The sequence below is a fragment of the Heliangelus exortis genome, chromosome 1 (assembly GCF_036169615.1).
Source record: "Heliangelus exortis chromosome 1, bHelExo1.hap1, whole genome shotgun sequence".
NCBI classification, from domain to species: domain Eukaryota; kingdom Metazoa; phylum Chordata; class Aves; order Apodiformes; family Trochilidae; genus Heliangelus; species Heliangelus exortis.
This window is the reverse complement of record NC_092422.1, coordinates 27442154-27457942: the sequence shown is the minus strand read 5'-3', so window position 1 is coordinate 27457942 and position 15789 is coordinate 27442154. Positions and strand designations below refer to the sequence as shown.

Below are 15789 nucleotides of genomic sequence, written 5' to 3'. Positions count from 1 at the left end.
AGGCCAGGGGCACATCTCTTCGAAGACATCTGTCAACTGTTGCTTATGCCAACAGCAGTTTAGTGAAACAGTTTGCATGAAAACTGTTTTCAAGCAAATGCTAAAGGTTAAGAGTTCTAAAAGCTATAAAGAGTATGGTGGTGAATATATCACCAAATAGTCTGGCTTTGGAAGGGAGAATATTTACTGTGAGGTATTTTTAATTTCCACTTTTCTTTGGGTCTTTATCAATTACATTTTATATTTAGCAATAACACCTGCTTCCTTTAAGCTTTTTTTCCTGCACATTAGTTTCCAAAGCATTTTAAGGTTTTATTTGGGATGGGATTGGAAAAGAATTAAATAGGAGGGCCTATGATGTGTAAGTAAGGATTTTTAAAAACAAATAGTACATGTCAGCAGGTATCTATAAACATTTACATTCTAAGTTCAAATGCATTAAAATTCTAGTTTCAGGCTCATCCTTCTTCATCTTGTGATAAGTTTTGAGTTATAACATAACAAAGCTTAAGCAATGTTATACAAAGTCTGCAGAATTTACCCCTAGTAGGTATACAATATAGCAACCACAATTAAAAGGACTGCTTCAGAAAATGCTGATTTCAATTTCAAAAAGCTTGTTTAACATTTACAATGGTAAATCATAAAAAACTAGACAGAAAATTCAAAGTAAAATAATTTTCACAGGACTCAACCACTTCTAGAACAGAAAGGCATTCGTGACCCATTTTAAGAAGCTATCCTGATTTCAACAATATTGCCAGCTGCCTTCTAAGCAACTGCTTTGTTAAACAAGGTACAAACAAACCTACTCGTGCTTCCTGCTTTGGCAACCATCAAATTATACCCAAAATGCCAATTTGCATTTTTTAATGTTTCTAGCCCTGACTGCTGCAGTAATAACCTTGAAAATTGAAATAATATAAACACAGTTATGGCTAAGACTAAAGATAGGCTCAACCATTTACCTCAAATGTGTTAATTTCCATCTATCCGAATAAGGGGCTCACAGCTTGTGGAATATGGCATTTTTCTTACATGCCATTAATTCTTGCAACCACATACTCAATGTTCTCTGCTTTCTTTACTGAAGAGAATGCTCACTGTGTTGTACCATCATGTCAGGGAGCAGCACAGAGTCAGAAGGAAACCCACCTTGCAGTGAGAACTAAGGAACCAGAAACTTAAGCTAATAACTTTAATGAAAAGGACAAGTGTATTTTGGCAAAGAGAACAGAAGTGTTCACAAAAAAGCAGGCTCTGACTTCACACATGCACACAATAAGCCTGAGCCCAGCTTCTTAAAAATAATTTAAAAAATCTGAAACACTCAAAACCAATGAGGAACTTGGTAAGGTTTTCTGCATGAGCTGGATATACTCATGCAAGCTCTAAAAACCAAAATGACATTTCAGTGGCAGAATAAATACCCCTGGATAATTTATTGATCATCATCACAGAACGTGATCCACTTTGATAGATCACACAATTTTATGAACCCTCAGTGTCATCTGAGACAATCAGATGGTTTTCTGGATACAGATCTTAGCAAAGGTGAAAATTAAAAAAAATATACTTACTTATCATCCCTTTCTAGGCATTTTACCAGAATTGGTAAAATTCCTGATTTTATTAAATCATCAATAGGTGGATTTCTGTCACTGGAAAGGAGTTTTCTGTGAAATTAAATATAAAAGTAAAATAAGTAACTTTCATCTTGAAAAATGCATAGGAAATAAATTTCTGTGCCTTTGTTTATATTTTACCTTGCAGCTTGGACAGCACTCAGTTGGATGACTGGGTTGTCACTTGTGGCGTTCTGAAAAAAACAAGGAAACAAACAAATAACAAACCAGTAAAAAATAAAAAGTTTAGAACATGCACTTTTAATAAAAAAAAAATACTTGATTGTAACATACCTGCAGAATAGCTTCTAGTGTTACATTTTGCTTGAAAAGAAAAAAAAAAGTTTTATTAATTTTGTTGCTAAATTAAATTCTTTTAAAACATTTAATACAATCAAACTAATTTTAACAGTGTACCAGTTCATAATTTTGGTTTCAAATAACTGCAAGACTTCTAGTGTTAAAGTAAAACCAGTATATATTGTTTTGAGACAACACCAAGGTTATAAAAATTACTCTCAAATCAAGGAACTTACTGCTTTGAAGTCAGCGTCAACATCAGAATCTTCTAAACTTTCTTCTTGGGGAACATTTCTTTTTTTCAAAAGATGTTCATCTCTTTTGTTCTGTAAAGGAATGATGAAAAATAAAAGCCCTTAATGCTTATTAGTACAGGGTGATGATATAATGGCCCCTTTCAAAAGAAAAGTTTAGATAAGATTGCTTTCATAAAGACATTTGTAATTGCAAACAGAAGTTACACTATTTCAGCTCTAAGAAACAGCAGTTTGCTAATCACAGCCAGAACTAGCACAATCAATGACATTTGACTGCAATAAAAACTGTGGTTTGGGGGTCAATTTTCTAACATTTACACACACAGATCTGCATGCCATTAACACTTAGCCACGCATAACCAAATTATTTTCCAGTGTAAGATCAGTTTTCAGATCAACCTACTTCAAAGTTCCTGGTTATATGTACATGGTTACATCCTGTGTGTAGAGTATCCAGCTCTCTGTATGCTGACACTATTTCTCACTGACATTGTTAGCCTATTTTTTGACTTGCAGCAGAGCATTTCCCAGACTTAGTTCCTTTAAGGAATTACTGTAGAAAAAAAGTTAAATTTTCAGTGGTAAACTAACCATTTTAATTTTCAACTTGCTTAATTAGAATAACTGAACACTTATCTCCCTATTTTAAAAATAACCACTCAAATAATCAATTGTAACTGTATACAAATGCATTTTTTTTACTAACTTAAAATGTCTTCAAAGTATTAGTCCAAAAGTATGAAGCAGTCTTTTCTGAATTTTAGACCATTTTTTCTTGGCTATGATGTCTAGAGGTACAGCCACAGGCAGAAAGGGCAATGGAAGATAATGATGCGAGCATGTATATCTGAACATCTTTCTGTTTACAAGCTGCTTTTTAGAAAAAAAGTGCATTAAGATTCCAATCTCTAAAGAAGCAAAACATTGAAAAGGTGTAACAGCTGTAATTTCGAAAATGTCTTATACTGGCAAGGAAATGCCAGCTTCTCAGAAATTGTATCATGCTTTGCTTGTAATACATTAAAAAAACTTCCAAAGAGAACCATGCTTTGAAGGAGTCCCTGGTATTTTATGTAAGAAAATCCAGCAACCTCAGGTCCAAAATTTCTGGGACTTGCTTAGTTTTTAGATATTTCTAAAAGAACTGAAAACAACTTTCCATGCCTCCCTTTGCTCTCAAGCAATACATTAAGATTTACTTGTTTTCCACGTAACAGAACATTAAAACAACAAACAAGCACCAGAATTAAATATCCCTTTAATGCAGAAGATGACACTCCACAAACTTAGCATAGTTTAATTTTTACCAAGTCCAAGTACAAAAACCAGCACATTGGGATCACATTCATTCAGATAAGCATTAAAGGTATTTTGTTGTGAAGTGGTTTTGGACAGAAGGAAGCAGTAAACCTCAGCATTTGCCTGAAATCCCTCCAAAATACCAAGGGACAGGAGACATTTTAAGTCATTCTACTTCACTACTGTTGTACATGAAAACTTAAATAAGGCCAAGATCTTCTCAATTGTGTTGACCCCAAATGGATGGCATCTACTCAGAAAGAGGAGACATACACAGCTACATCATCTCCAGTGACCAGTTTGCCTCTACGTGGGGGTAATGTAAGGACTGCAGTATTCAGTTCCTCCAGAACACAAGGATGAAGATGTATCCTGAGATCCTCCTGAAACACCATCGTGGCAGTGGCTGGAATACACAGTGAATCCCAGAATGGTTTGGATTAAAAGGGACCTTTGGAAGACAGCTAATCCAACCCTCCCCCATTCCAACACAGAGAATATAACTGGAACAAAGCAAGAGTCACACTGTGGGTGACTGAACACCATCCTCACAGAATGGTAGGAATGAACTGCATGGCCTTCAGCAGCCAAACAGCTGGAAAATCACCTCCCACACAAACACCAGGCTGTAAGTCTAGAGCGTGACAGTGGACAAAGCACTGGATTATTCCATGTCACTTCACATGAAGAACTTAATAAAGACTACCTGCCTGTAAGAATTATTTGATACACATTTCATGTTTATTCATAGTGAGCATGCTTCTGTACAAGTACTGTTAGTTTAAATAATTTGCTTAAGTATTTAGAGGGGCATGCACACACATTCTCTCTGCTTGTGGCCACAGAACAGGTGATGAAGACTTATTTTTAAGTTCTTCCAATTCCCTCAAAATTCTTCAGGGCCTTAGACAAAGAGAAAAGGAAGACAGTTTGTCAATAAACACATAGGTACTGAAAAACAGTAAGAGAAAGTAACTTGCCTCTTTCCTTCAGGCAATTGTCCATACCTACAGTGATGCAGGGGGTATATCCAAATGGTACTCCTCATAAAACTCCATTTACCTGGATGAACAGACACTGAAGGACTGTTCCAGCAGCAGCAGCATGCCAAGTGGTCTAAACTAATTGTTCTGCACCTATCAGGTATGGAGGGAGCATGGTGAAGGTGGTAACAACAATGGTGAAGATGGTTACAAAGGAATAGCATTTTAAACTGTGGCACATCCAACACACATAATCTCTGTTTATATTCCACCTGGGGAGACTCTCTTGACAAGAGGAACACTATCAAACTAACTAGAAATACTAGCCCAGTAGGACTGAGTACCACTGAAAAACCTTTCCATTTGTAGCTGCACACTAAAGATGGCTGTAAGATACACCATAACTGAGCTAACCAACAGCCTAGCTCCCTCCTGTTCCAGCAAGCTAACAGCACCTCAGAGATCCTTTTACAGCTGTATACACAACTATCCAGCTCCTCTGGCATCATGAGTATGCCTGAGAGAATGCTTCCTAATGTTAACCAAAATAGGTATGAGCAAGCAAATATATTCAAATGCCAAGATATTCTAACTTCTTTAGGAGAGAGAGCTGAACTTCACAGGACATAACCAACTGCAGGTTGATGCTAGAATTTCTGCAAATGTAGGCAAGAACTCCAGGCTGTCAAGTCATATGGTGTAGCGAGCAGAAAAAAAACACTTTAACCAGGAAAAGTAAGAACAAGCAAGAATGTCCCTCTAGATACTTACTGTCTGCAGATGGCTGGGCTGGAAAACAACTGAGAAAAACATCTAACACAGAGGACCTTCCACAGCAGTCTGAAGCAGAGTGCTAGTGCTTATTGAGAAGCAATAAAAACCTCTTACTAAGAAAAAGCTATTCTTATTAGCATTTCTTATAAAGTCAAAATGGAATCCTCTCGTGCTAAAAAGTTGATCAAAGACTATTTGAAACAGCTCTTTCCATTTGCAAAAGCATCCAACTCCTGGACAGCTAAACCACTGTACACTTATTCCCTATACCACTCCTTTCTCTGCATAAGGCAACAGGACATGATTTGCAGCTTAGTATGACCTTAAAATTATTGCGTTTTGTTATACTGTGAAAAATTTAAAAGTTTTCATGTCTTCTGCTGGGTCCTGTGGTGAAAATGCAGACAAACGAGCATACCTGAAATACTGTCCTGTCTAAAACCTGCTGAGAGAGCACTTTCAAAGGAAGAAGCATCAGACTGGAATACATGGTGAAGGGTAAGACATTGTCAGCAACAGCACTAGGTAGCTCTCCTTCAAAAGGAAAGATCCTCAAGCACTGCCTGAACCATGTGCCACAAAGCCTAAATGCTTACAAACAGCAGGACTGCTGGTGATAAGAGTGTCAACATTCTGGTAGAGATCCCACTACAACAGTCTACAGAGTTTCTGTACAAATAAAAGGTATGTGGACACACACACCAAGCAAAAATTGCAAATGGTTAGGAACAACAGTAATGACACAATGAGTGCACTTTTTTGTCCAATGTGATGATTTGTTAAGATTTGATGACAGACAGGCATTGTTTGCTTCACAGACGGTGGGAAGGTCAGGCTGCCTGAACAGTAAATATACAAATACTGCAGATCCTGATACTTCTTGTTTATCTTCTTGGAAGGTGGCCACAGGATTTTAAAAAATGCTTATCAATGCAAACAAGTTTCAAAGAAAACATGAGTAACAGAAAAAGAATCCTTGTGGGCAAAGAGGATGTCTATCAAGCTGTGTGCTTTATTTAACCTAGTACTACTATAGGGCACAGTCAATAGGATATTCTAATGGAGCTGGGAAAGGTGATAAATACAAATTTATACATGGTTTTCAGAATCTGACACTTGGGGAAACTCTATGAAGAGTGTATATTTATTGGGAAGCTTAAAGATCAAAAGGAAAAACAAACAAACAAACAAGAAAATCTATGCCCTCAGGTAATAAACACCATTACAAAATACTTCTTCAGGTGAAAGGTTTAGGAACTCAGCAGCTAGTAGGAAGAAATTCTTTTGGCATGAAATTTAAGTACAGAACTTCAAGAAAATCTCAACATGAGGAGCTTCCTCTGCTCTTACATCCCAGGAAAGACTAAAGGATCAGGCCAGTGACAGAGGTAGATTCAGGTTGTCTGGGCATCCCTTTTAAGCTGCCACTGTTGTGACATAGTGAGCTGAACTTCCATATTTCACTTCTATGTCATCTCCAACTTTGGTTTTGGGGGGGGTGAGAGCACCTGCCATGGTCCATCATGAAGAAAAACTCTACCACTCCAACCTCATACTAAAGGGCTGCTCTGACAACCTCTACTGAAGATGCTCTTAACGAAAGTTTTCTTGGGTGGGCTATCTAGCCTGAGTGAATTTCTCACAACTTATGGATATGAATCTAGGGAAAAACTCAGTTTCTTTGGAAATGACTATTACTTGACTATCCTTGCTGCCCTGGAACTCTAATTAACATGTAGAGAAAAGCCCTGTAAATCTGCAAAAAGGCAGAACAGGTCAATTTGATAACCCTGCAAACCACGGTTCCCCAAACAGATAAAGAACATACCTATAGATACAGGGTTAGAAGATGAATATTTGAGGTCTGCTAACTCACTTTTGTGACAAGAGGCTCTGCTGGCTAGTGCACAGCCTTCTCAGAAATTGGGCTGGTTGACTAAAAATAAGTGGACACATACAGGTGTGTCCAAGAGTGTGGCCCAATTGCCCCAAGCACAGCATCCAAAGACTGAGACCTGTTAAGTCAGGTAAAACCATGCTCTTCTCAAAATAGATTCAAGTAAGCATCCAGGGCATTTCTTCATAGCCCTTCTCAACTAAGTCTCTAGAAGAATATACTGACAATATGCTTTTCCTCCAAGAGCCTTTCAAGACAATTTGTGCTCTGGACAGGGACACCTCTCCCTATGATTGTAGATATTTCTTTGAATTTGGTACTTACACCTAAAAATGTACTTCACAGTGAATGAAAAGCTATACATTCCCACTGAGTCAGAAAAGATGGAGCATAACTGAACCAAGTCTTACTATCCTGAACCTGAAAATGTGGACGTTTTTTTGTTCTGCATTCTCAGACTTTCTGAGAATCAGAAAAAGATTTTTCCCACCACAGGTCTCACACCAGATGAAGACAGACTCCATTCCTCAAGGCTCAGAGCTTTATTTAGGATTTACTGTGGACATAAGCAATCTTATCTAAGAAACATCAGGATAGGGACAAGTACAGTATGCCACAAACAGGTAAAAAAAAAGACATAATGCTCATGGCTCCTTAATCCACCACATGTTTAACAAGTAAATGCTTTGTTGTACATCATCACTCTTAACTGACAGCCAGAGCTTTCATGAACTCCTATATATGAAGTCTAGGAGGCAGCCAGGTTTGCCAAGAAAGTGAAAAATAAACTTTGTAAGAGATCTTGGAAGTTCTTACAATTCCAGTTAGTTAGCATGCCTTAAAGAAGAGGACCCTCTGCTTCTGCTGAGGTTTGAAGGTTTCCTTTGCAGAATGGCATCTAACTCAATGACCAATAACACTGACCTGGCTAAGAGGTACCCTTCTTAAAGCACAGTGACCCAAACACAAAATACTCCTTCCTCACAGAAAGCCAAGCAGCCAGAACCAAAGGATTTCTCACAACAATGGAGTTACAGATTTTATTTAGGTGTGAATCCTAACCATTACTCACACACCCACTTCCCTTTGGAGTGAGAGTAATCAGCAAAATTAGCCAATTAATTTCAGTGTCCCTGTTGCTACCATAGGAGCTTTTGGGTCTCCCTGATGCTGAAATTAAGTGATAAACTTTCTAAATCAGAATTTGCCAAGACACCACACTGAGTTTGAATTCTAAATCCCAAGACAGTCTCCATCACCATACCTGACATCACCTGTCTGGAAAAGAGAGATGGCTACTTTCAAAGCTCTCTGGCCCATTGCTGCACTATCAGTATAGCCAGACACACTGCCACACTTTCAGAAGTGTAGTAGGTCTGTTCCCAAAATGCACAAAACACACATTCAGCAAAACTAATATGGAATCAGAAAAGGCACCTGACCATCAGGAGTATCATCTGACTGTTTCACCGTGCCAACCCATGCCTCAGCCAGATGACTGCTCCCTTTTATGCCTAAGATAGCTTTGTTAGCTTAAATCCTAATCAAATTGTGACAGGGAAAGGAAAAACAGAAAGCTACCAAACCAATTCAAACCCAAAACAAACAAACAAAACAACAACAAAAAGAAAGTAAGTAAAGTTTCTTTCTGAATAAGAGCTGTGGTGTAAAGATACTGGAAATAATGTGTTTTGAAACAGACTGTTGCAAATGCACCTTCATGTCTGTATTCTCAAAAGAATAACCACCTCACTAATGCATGCAGAAATTGTTTACTACTGTTCAAAGCTGTGAGGTTTTTGATTTTTTCTACCTTATAGAACAGATGTACAGAACTTCATCAGATCCAACCATTTAATATTTATACACAGGTTGGCTGAAAAGTCAAACTAATGACTATGTAGTGCTTCAACTGTACAGATCAAGAATATGCTCAGTTTGCCTGTTTTCTTCAAAAGACAGGTGTAGACTGAGCATCTGCATAGCTGGGATTAAGGGAAAAGATCCCTTTTTTTAAGTTTTGAAGAGGCAGTGGTGTATTACTGAAGTCAAGCCAACACAGACATTTCCTGAATTTAGCATCCTTATGCTGGGGTAGCAGTATTAGCTGTAAAGATGAAGAATGAAGCAACGATATCTACAGCTGATCCTTTCCACTGCTGGAGCTTAGTAAAATATACCCTTTTACATTTCAGTCCCAATTCTGTACCAGAAATAATGGCCTCTTATCTGCTACAGAGTTCCCACAGCAAACCAGTTTGCTACCACTGTCAGTTCAGTTGCTGCAAACAACTGACAGAGGTGGAATCTCTCAATAAAGCAGGTTGCTTCTGGTTTCTGCAGTGGAAGATGTTCAGCAAACACTCCAGAAGAACACAACTCCCTACATTTAAGAGCTCTGCAGCTGCTGTTTACTCTTGATTTATAGTCTGACCTACACCCAAGTGCACAGGGTGCTCTACATGTGTAACTGATGTTTCCATGTGCAGCTTTCAGTGAAAAGTCACTAGCAGCTCAGATGCTTCCTCTTCATTTTCATACATGTATTACTGGCACATGCAAGATTCCTTCCACCCAAAACAATCTACTGCCTTGTTTTAAGCCTATGACTTGCTCCCCACCATGCTTCTGTAATAAAATGTCCTTAAAACTGAAACCCATTACAAAAAAACAATTATCAGAATTAAATTAAAAATTCTCACTTTGCACTGCAAAGGTCTCTCCAAAGACTCCACTGGAATTATTGCATGCAGTCTTAATTTAACTAGATGTATGAGGATATGCTGCATTAGCTAAGCCGTCTTCTACAGTTTTGTTTTGCTACCAGGCACAGGCTGCCCCAGTCCCATGGATGACTCTTCCCAGTACAGGTTTCAGTCACACTGTCAGTTTAAGACCTCTAACACACCAACATAAAATAAATTTCAACTGCAGATAACTCAGATACCAACATTCACTACCTGAATCTCATTTTAAATAAAACTGGCTAATTTCATTTTTCACTTGGTACCTGCCACTCGATATGAAAGCAGCTTTATCCACACCTTGATTGTCTGCCAGTACTGATGAGGCCATGCCTCACTTAAGCCACACAAAACATTAAAACATCTTCAGACAGTTTCTTTGGTTAGGAAAACATGAAAGCATCAAACAATTTATACCACAGAATGGCTAGGAGAGGACCTCAAAGATCACCTAGTTCAAACCCCCCTGCATGGGCAGGGACATCTTCCACCAGACCAGGTTGCTCAAGGTCCCATCCAACCTGGCCTTGAACACTGCCAGGGAGGGGACAGCCACAACATCCTTGGGCAACCTGTGCCAGTGCCTCACTACTTGAAAAATAAAGAATTTCTTCCTAATGTCTAACCTGAATCTCCCCTCCTCAAGTCTGAAACCATTTCACTACACACCCATGTAAAAACCTCTACCTTGTATTTCTTGTAGGCCCTCTTCAGATGTTGGAAGGTTGCTATGAGGTCACCTCAGACTCTCCTTTTCTCCAGGCTGAACAACCCCAACTTCCTCAGCCTTTCTTCACAGGGGTGGTTCTCCAGCTCTCTGATCATTTTAGTGGCTCTCTACTGGACTCATTCCAGGACCTCCATGCCCTTCTTATGCTGAGGACTCCAGAACTGGACACAGTACTCCAGGTGGGGGTCTCACAAGAGCAGAGTAGAGGGGGAGAATCACCTCCCTTGACCGCGCTGTCTGTGCTTCTTTTGATGCACCCCAAGACTCGCTTGGCTTTCTGGGCTGCAAGCACACACTGATTGCTCATGTTGAGCTTCTGGTTCACCAGAACCCCCAAGTCCTTCTCCTCAGAGCTGCCCACAATCCTTCTTCTTCCCAACCTGTATTCATGCCTGGGATTGTCTCGACCCAGGTGCAGAACCTTGCACTTGGCCTTGCTGAATTGCATGCAGTTTGCACAGCTCCACTTCTCAAGCCTGTCAAGGTCCCTCTGGATGCCATCCCTTCCCTCTACAATGTTGACTTCACCACACAGTTTGGTGTTGTCAGCAAATTTTCTGAGGGTGCATTCAATTCCACTGTCCATGTCTCTGACAAAGATGTTAAACAGCACTAGTCTGAGTACTGACCCTTGAGGAACACCACTCATCACACATCTCCATTTGGACACTGAGCCACTGATCACTCACTGGGTGTGATCATTCAGCCAGTTCTTTATCCAGTTGTCCATCCACCAAATCCATATCATTCCAGTTTAGAGATCACAATGTCAAGTGGGAAAGTGTCAAATGCTTTGCACAGGTCCAGGTAGATGACGTCTGTTGTTCTGCCTTTGTCCCTTGAGGCTGTGACCCCACTGTAAAAGGCCACCAAATTAGTCAGGCAGGACTTGCCCTTAGTGAAGCCGTGTTGGCTGTCACCAACCACCCCTTTGTTACCTGCTTGCCTTAGCAGAGCCTTCAGGAGGATCTGCTCCACGATCTTGCCAGGCACAGAGGTGAGACTGACTGGCCTGGAGTTCCCTGGGTCTTCTTTTTTTTCCATTTTTGAAAATGGGGGTTATGTTTCCCCTTTTCCAGTCAGCAGGAACTTCGCCAGACTGCCATGACTTTTCAAATACAATGGACAGTGGCTTTGCAACTTCATCCACCAGTTCTTTCAGGAGCCGTGGGTGAATCCCATCAGGTCCCGTGGACTTGCTCACCTTCAGGTTCTTTAGGTGGTCTCAAACCTGCTGTTCATCTACAGTGATGAAGCTCTACATCTACCTGCTTTTCATCTTCCTTTTCCCAGTCCCTGCCTTTGGCTTCTGCAACATGGAGAGTGTGACCAGAGTCCTTGCCAGTGAAGATGGAGGCAAAGTAGTCATTGAGTACCTCAGCCTTCTCTACATCTTGGGTGACCAAGATCTCCCGTTGCCTTTTGGAGTGGGCCCACATTTCCCTACTCTTCCTCTTATCTATAGAAATTTTTCCTATTATACTTAGCCCACCAGATCTAGTTCTCTCTGTGCCTCTGCTTTCCTGACCTGATCTCTTGCTTCTAAGAGCAATGATGACACATCAATAGATAACACATCATACTCATGTAAGTATTAAGTTGGTTTTTTTTTCCCAGTCACCTGGATCCAATTAGTTGCCTTCAACTAATTCTTATAGTCTCAAGATGAATCTTACAAATACTTATTTTAGATACTGTAATGAGATATAGATTTTTTAAAATAACAGCTGAAAATAGAAAAAGTCTTCTTTTAAGAACAGCAGAAGGAGGGCATGAAAATACTTGCACAGGGTTTTGGTAGCTCCTACACAATCAGGTGACAAGTGCAGACAAAATTTCTGAAAAACAAGTCAAACTAATTTCTACCAACAACTGTTATTTACAACCCCTTTGCCTTGGTTTTAGCAAAGCTTTTGTGTTCTCACATGTTTGCAAATATGAAATAAAAAATTAGAAGAAATTGGGTGGGTGTGAACTCCTAAGTAAGCCCCACTGTCAGTGATTCAACTGACAAACTGGATAGGCATCAAATGGGAGACCCAGGAGTTTGTACTACATATGGAATATCAACAGAATGGACTTCCATCAAGTCATTATCAAAAATACTACAAAACATGGACGATACCAAGGCATGAAAATCTTGAAGCATACTGGGGAATGGAAATGAATGTGCATTCAAGACAGGCTGGAAAACGCAGATGCAGTTCAAGAGACAAGAAGCGATCATGTTTTAAAATTTCTGCAGTTATTTAACCATGCAAACAGAGAACATAAGTAACTACTCCTGCTTTGTGGTACAGTAGGAAGTGTTTGAAGGATACAACAGATCAGAGACTGAGTGCAAGGCAACAACATACACAAATATAAATAAGAATACTGTATTAAGAATTCCTCCTCAGCATCCCATTTAAACCTCAGCTGTGGCTCACACCCTTCAAGACTTCCACACTTCCAGAAAGATACAGGCAATTTGGATCTGAGGAGCAGCAACAATTAAAATCTAGGAAATGGGTAAAAGGGTGAATAAATAAAAGGGTGAAGAACTGAATTTGCCTCAAAAGGATAAAGCAAACAGCTCTCCTCAAATACACTGAAGGTAACCCAAAGGCAGATAAAAGTTTAGTCCTTCTCTTTACACACACAGCCCAAGAGCAGTTTAGCTTGTGAAAGCAAGCAAGACTTTACAGTGCCTAGAAAGGTTGTTGGTAGTGTTATGAATGACAAGGTTGTAACAAATGCTGTGTTTGTAGCAGCACACTAAACTCAGTCACCTCTCAGGATCACGATCTTCCTGCATATACTGGTATTTAACCAATATATCCAAAATCTGACCCTAAAAAATTAACTTCCTCTACAGCACAGAAGCCCTAATTTCCAGAAAAGAAACATACTTTCTAAATGCTAGAACTCTTCCTCTTCCCATTTGGAGCCTTTAAACATTGGAACAGCTTCACTGTAATGACATAAGAACCAGTGCAGAAACTGAATATGGATTATTTCCAACCAATACACTGGAGTAAAGCAGTGCTGTTCTACTGTACTGAGCATAAGGAGTTGGAGAGCAAAAGTAACATTAGAATCTGCAGTTAGTAATTTACAGATTTACAACTTTTCTATATAAGTTTGGAGCCATAAAGCAAAAGGTAAGGCAAAATATTTCGCTAAGATACCAGGATCATTATTAGCAAAGATGAAAACAAAAACAAAAGCAGACTCACCTTTCGCAATTCAATTGTAACTTCATTTCTGTGTCTTCTCATAGTCTGTAAATAAAAAAGAACAATTATTTGTATGTAAACAAGAGAGTTCTCTGTTTTCAAAAGAGTTGCTTTTCTGTCAAAAGTTATTTATCAAAAGGTAGGGAAAGCAGTGTGCATAATTTCTAACTCAATATTTACTAGCAAGATGCAGAAGTATTTTTGTGCTGTTTAGTTTTTTGGGGGTGGTGTGTGTGTGGTTTTTTTGTTTGTTGTTGGTTGGTTGGTTTGGCGTTGGCTTTTTTTTTTTTTTTTTAAAGATTATACACCTTACAGAAAGCTTTAGCCTAAACCACAGTCACTATCCCAAAGCCAGAAAACATTGACCATCCCACAGGATTTCATTGGGATTAATATATGCACACCAAAAGCAGCAGTAAATACAGGTTAGACAGTCTCACATTTACAACCTAGACACGTAACCTGTGCCAGCTATCTGGCCAAAATCAACCCTGAGTGATAGATGGCTGAGCTCAATGCAAACAGGACAGATGAGGCTTGCAGCAAATGGAAACAAAGCAGTACAGTGGCACTGAGTTTACTCAGGATCTATAGCCTGAGCACTGTAAAGGAAAACCAGCCCATAAATAACTCAGCTCTTTAAAGATACTGGACACTCAGGGCACATTTCCTACAACAATGCTACACCTCTTAGCAAAAGGAGATCAAAAGATTGAGTAAGAACAATTTTAGCCTAGTGAAGGCCATCTCCCCAGGTTCATTTTACAATCAATGGGAAAAGACATGTGCCACCAGAATGCAATTCAGAGAAAATCAGGAGTGGAGGATCATTGGCAGCCTGGAAAGATCACCCACACTAACTAAAATTAACCTTTTAAAATACTTTATATATCCTGTCTTTGCTATTGACCTTCACTGATACTATGATGTTCCTTATGAGATAGGGCAAATAACTTCCCTAAGCTAAGTAGTATCAGTTAATATCAGCAGTACAAAGAAAATACCAACATTCCCCATCATCCATTGGAGGAAATACCAAACATGCTAAAGCTCCAACACGGGTAAATTAAATGAGCAGACTTCACACCATGAATCTATACAGGATGCATCTTCAGTGCTTAGAACATTTTCTTAGCTTCACTGTTCTCAACTAGTTTGCATAGCAGTGTTCATTTAACTGTTTAAGGCTGACTTGAGAGTAAGGAAGCCTGTCCACTGCTTAATGAACAAATTGGCTCAAATAATCACAGATACAATTCTCCTTTTACATCTACAAGCACAAACTATACTACTGCAAAAAGAGCAAGTCTTCATTACAGTAAGACAGTAGCACTACAGCACCTACCAGAACTGCACTTTTTTTCCTCCCTAATTTTTCTACTAAACCATTTAATGTTTGTGACCATCTGAGCCTTCTGCAAAAGCCCAGTATGATAAGACTGGATTGGGTACATATGGAATAGACAAAGAACCAAAGAAGTCGTTGCATGTAACTAGCAAGATCTGTCATTCAGGTTTCTTGTTATGTTACAATTTCATTTTTGAATGATCTTAAAAACTGCATCAGATTTAAAGGCACTTAAAAGCCTAAAAATGTCTTTTTATACTGCTTCCCCAGGATAACTCTGCATTTCAATGGAAAAAATGTAGTTAGACAAGGCTGTCTTAGATTTCTGCTATAGAAGTTCCTTCTCTTGATCATTCAAGTGCTAGAAGACAAAAAGTCCTTTACCTTCTCTTCCCTTCCCTTTGTAACAGCTCCCCACTCTACCCTGAAATCTTTTATTCCTACTTATCTTAAAGGTTATGAGGCACATCATATGACAAACCAAGCTAACTTGAGTCTCCAATAGCATTTTCTCCCCTGAATCCAGTGTTGTATGTGCCAGCCTTGAAATCTCAGCAATTTTATGGATGGAAGTCACAATTTACTTTTAAATTTCCTCCACAGTTACAATTTTT

At 39.2% G+C, this 15789-nt stretch overlaps 1 protein-coding gene across 1 annotated transcript in view; it reads right to left on the bottom strand.

Annotated features, from left to right (window-relative positions):
• Window positions 1-15789, bottom strand: part of KPNA3 (karyopherin subunit alpha 3) — a 53056-nt gene that overhangs the window by 18149 nt on the left and 19118 nt on the right. The window contains exons 2-6 of the mRNA XM_071738897.1: window positions 13828-13872; window positions 2162-2251; window positions 1920-1949; window positions 1767-1819; window positions 1581-1676 (exon numbers count right to left, since the gene is read on the bottom strand). Of these exons, the coding sequence (XP_071594998.1) occupies window positions 1581-1676; window positions 1767-1819; window positions 1920-1949; window positions 2162-2251; window positions 13828-13872 (314 nt within the window). The remainder of the gene's footprint in view (window positions 1-1580; window positions 1677-1766; window positions 1820-1919; window positions 1950-2161; window positions 2252-13827; window positions 13873-15789) is intronic.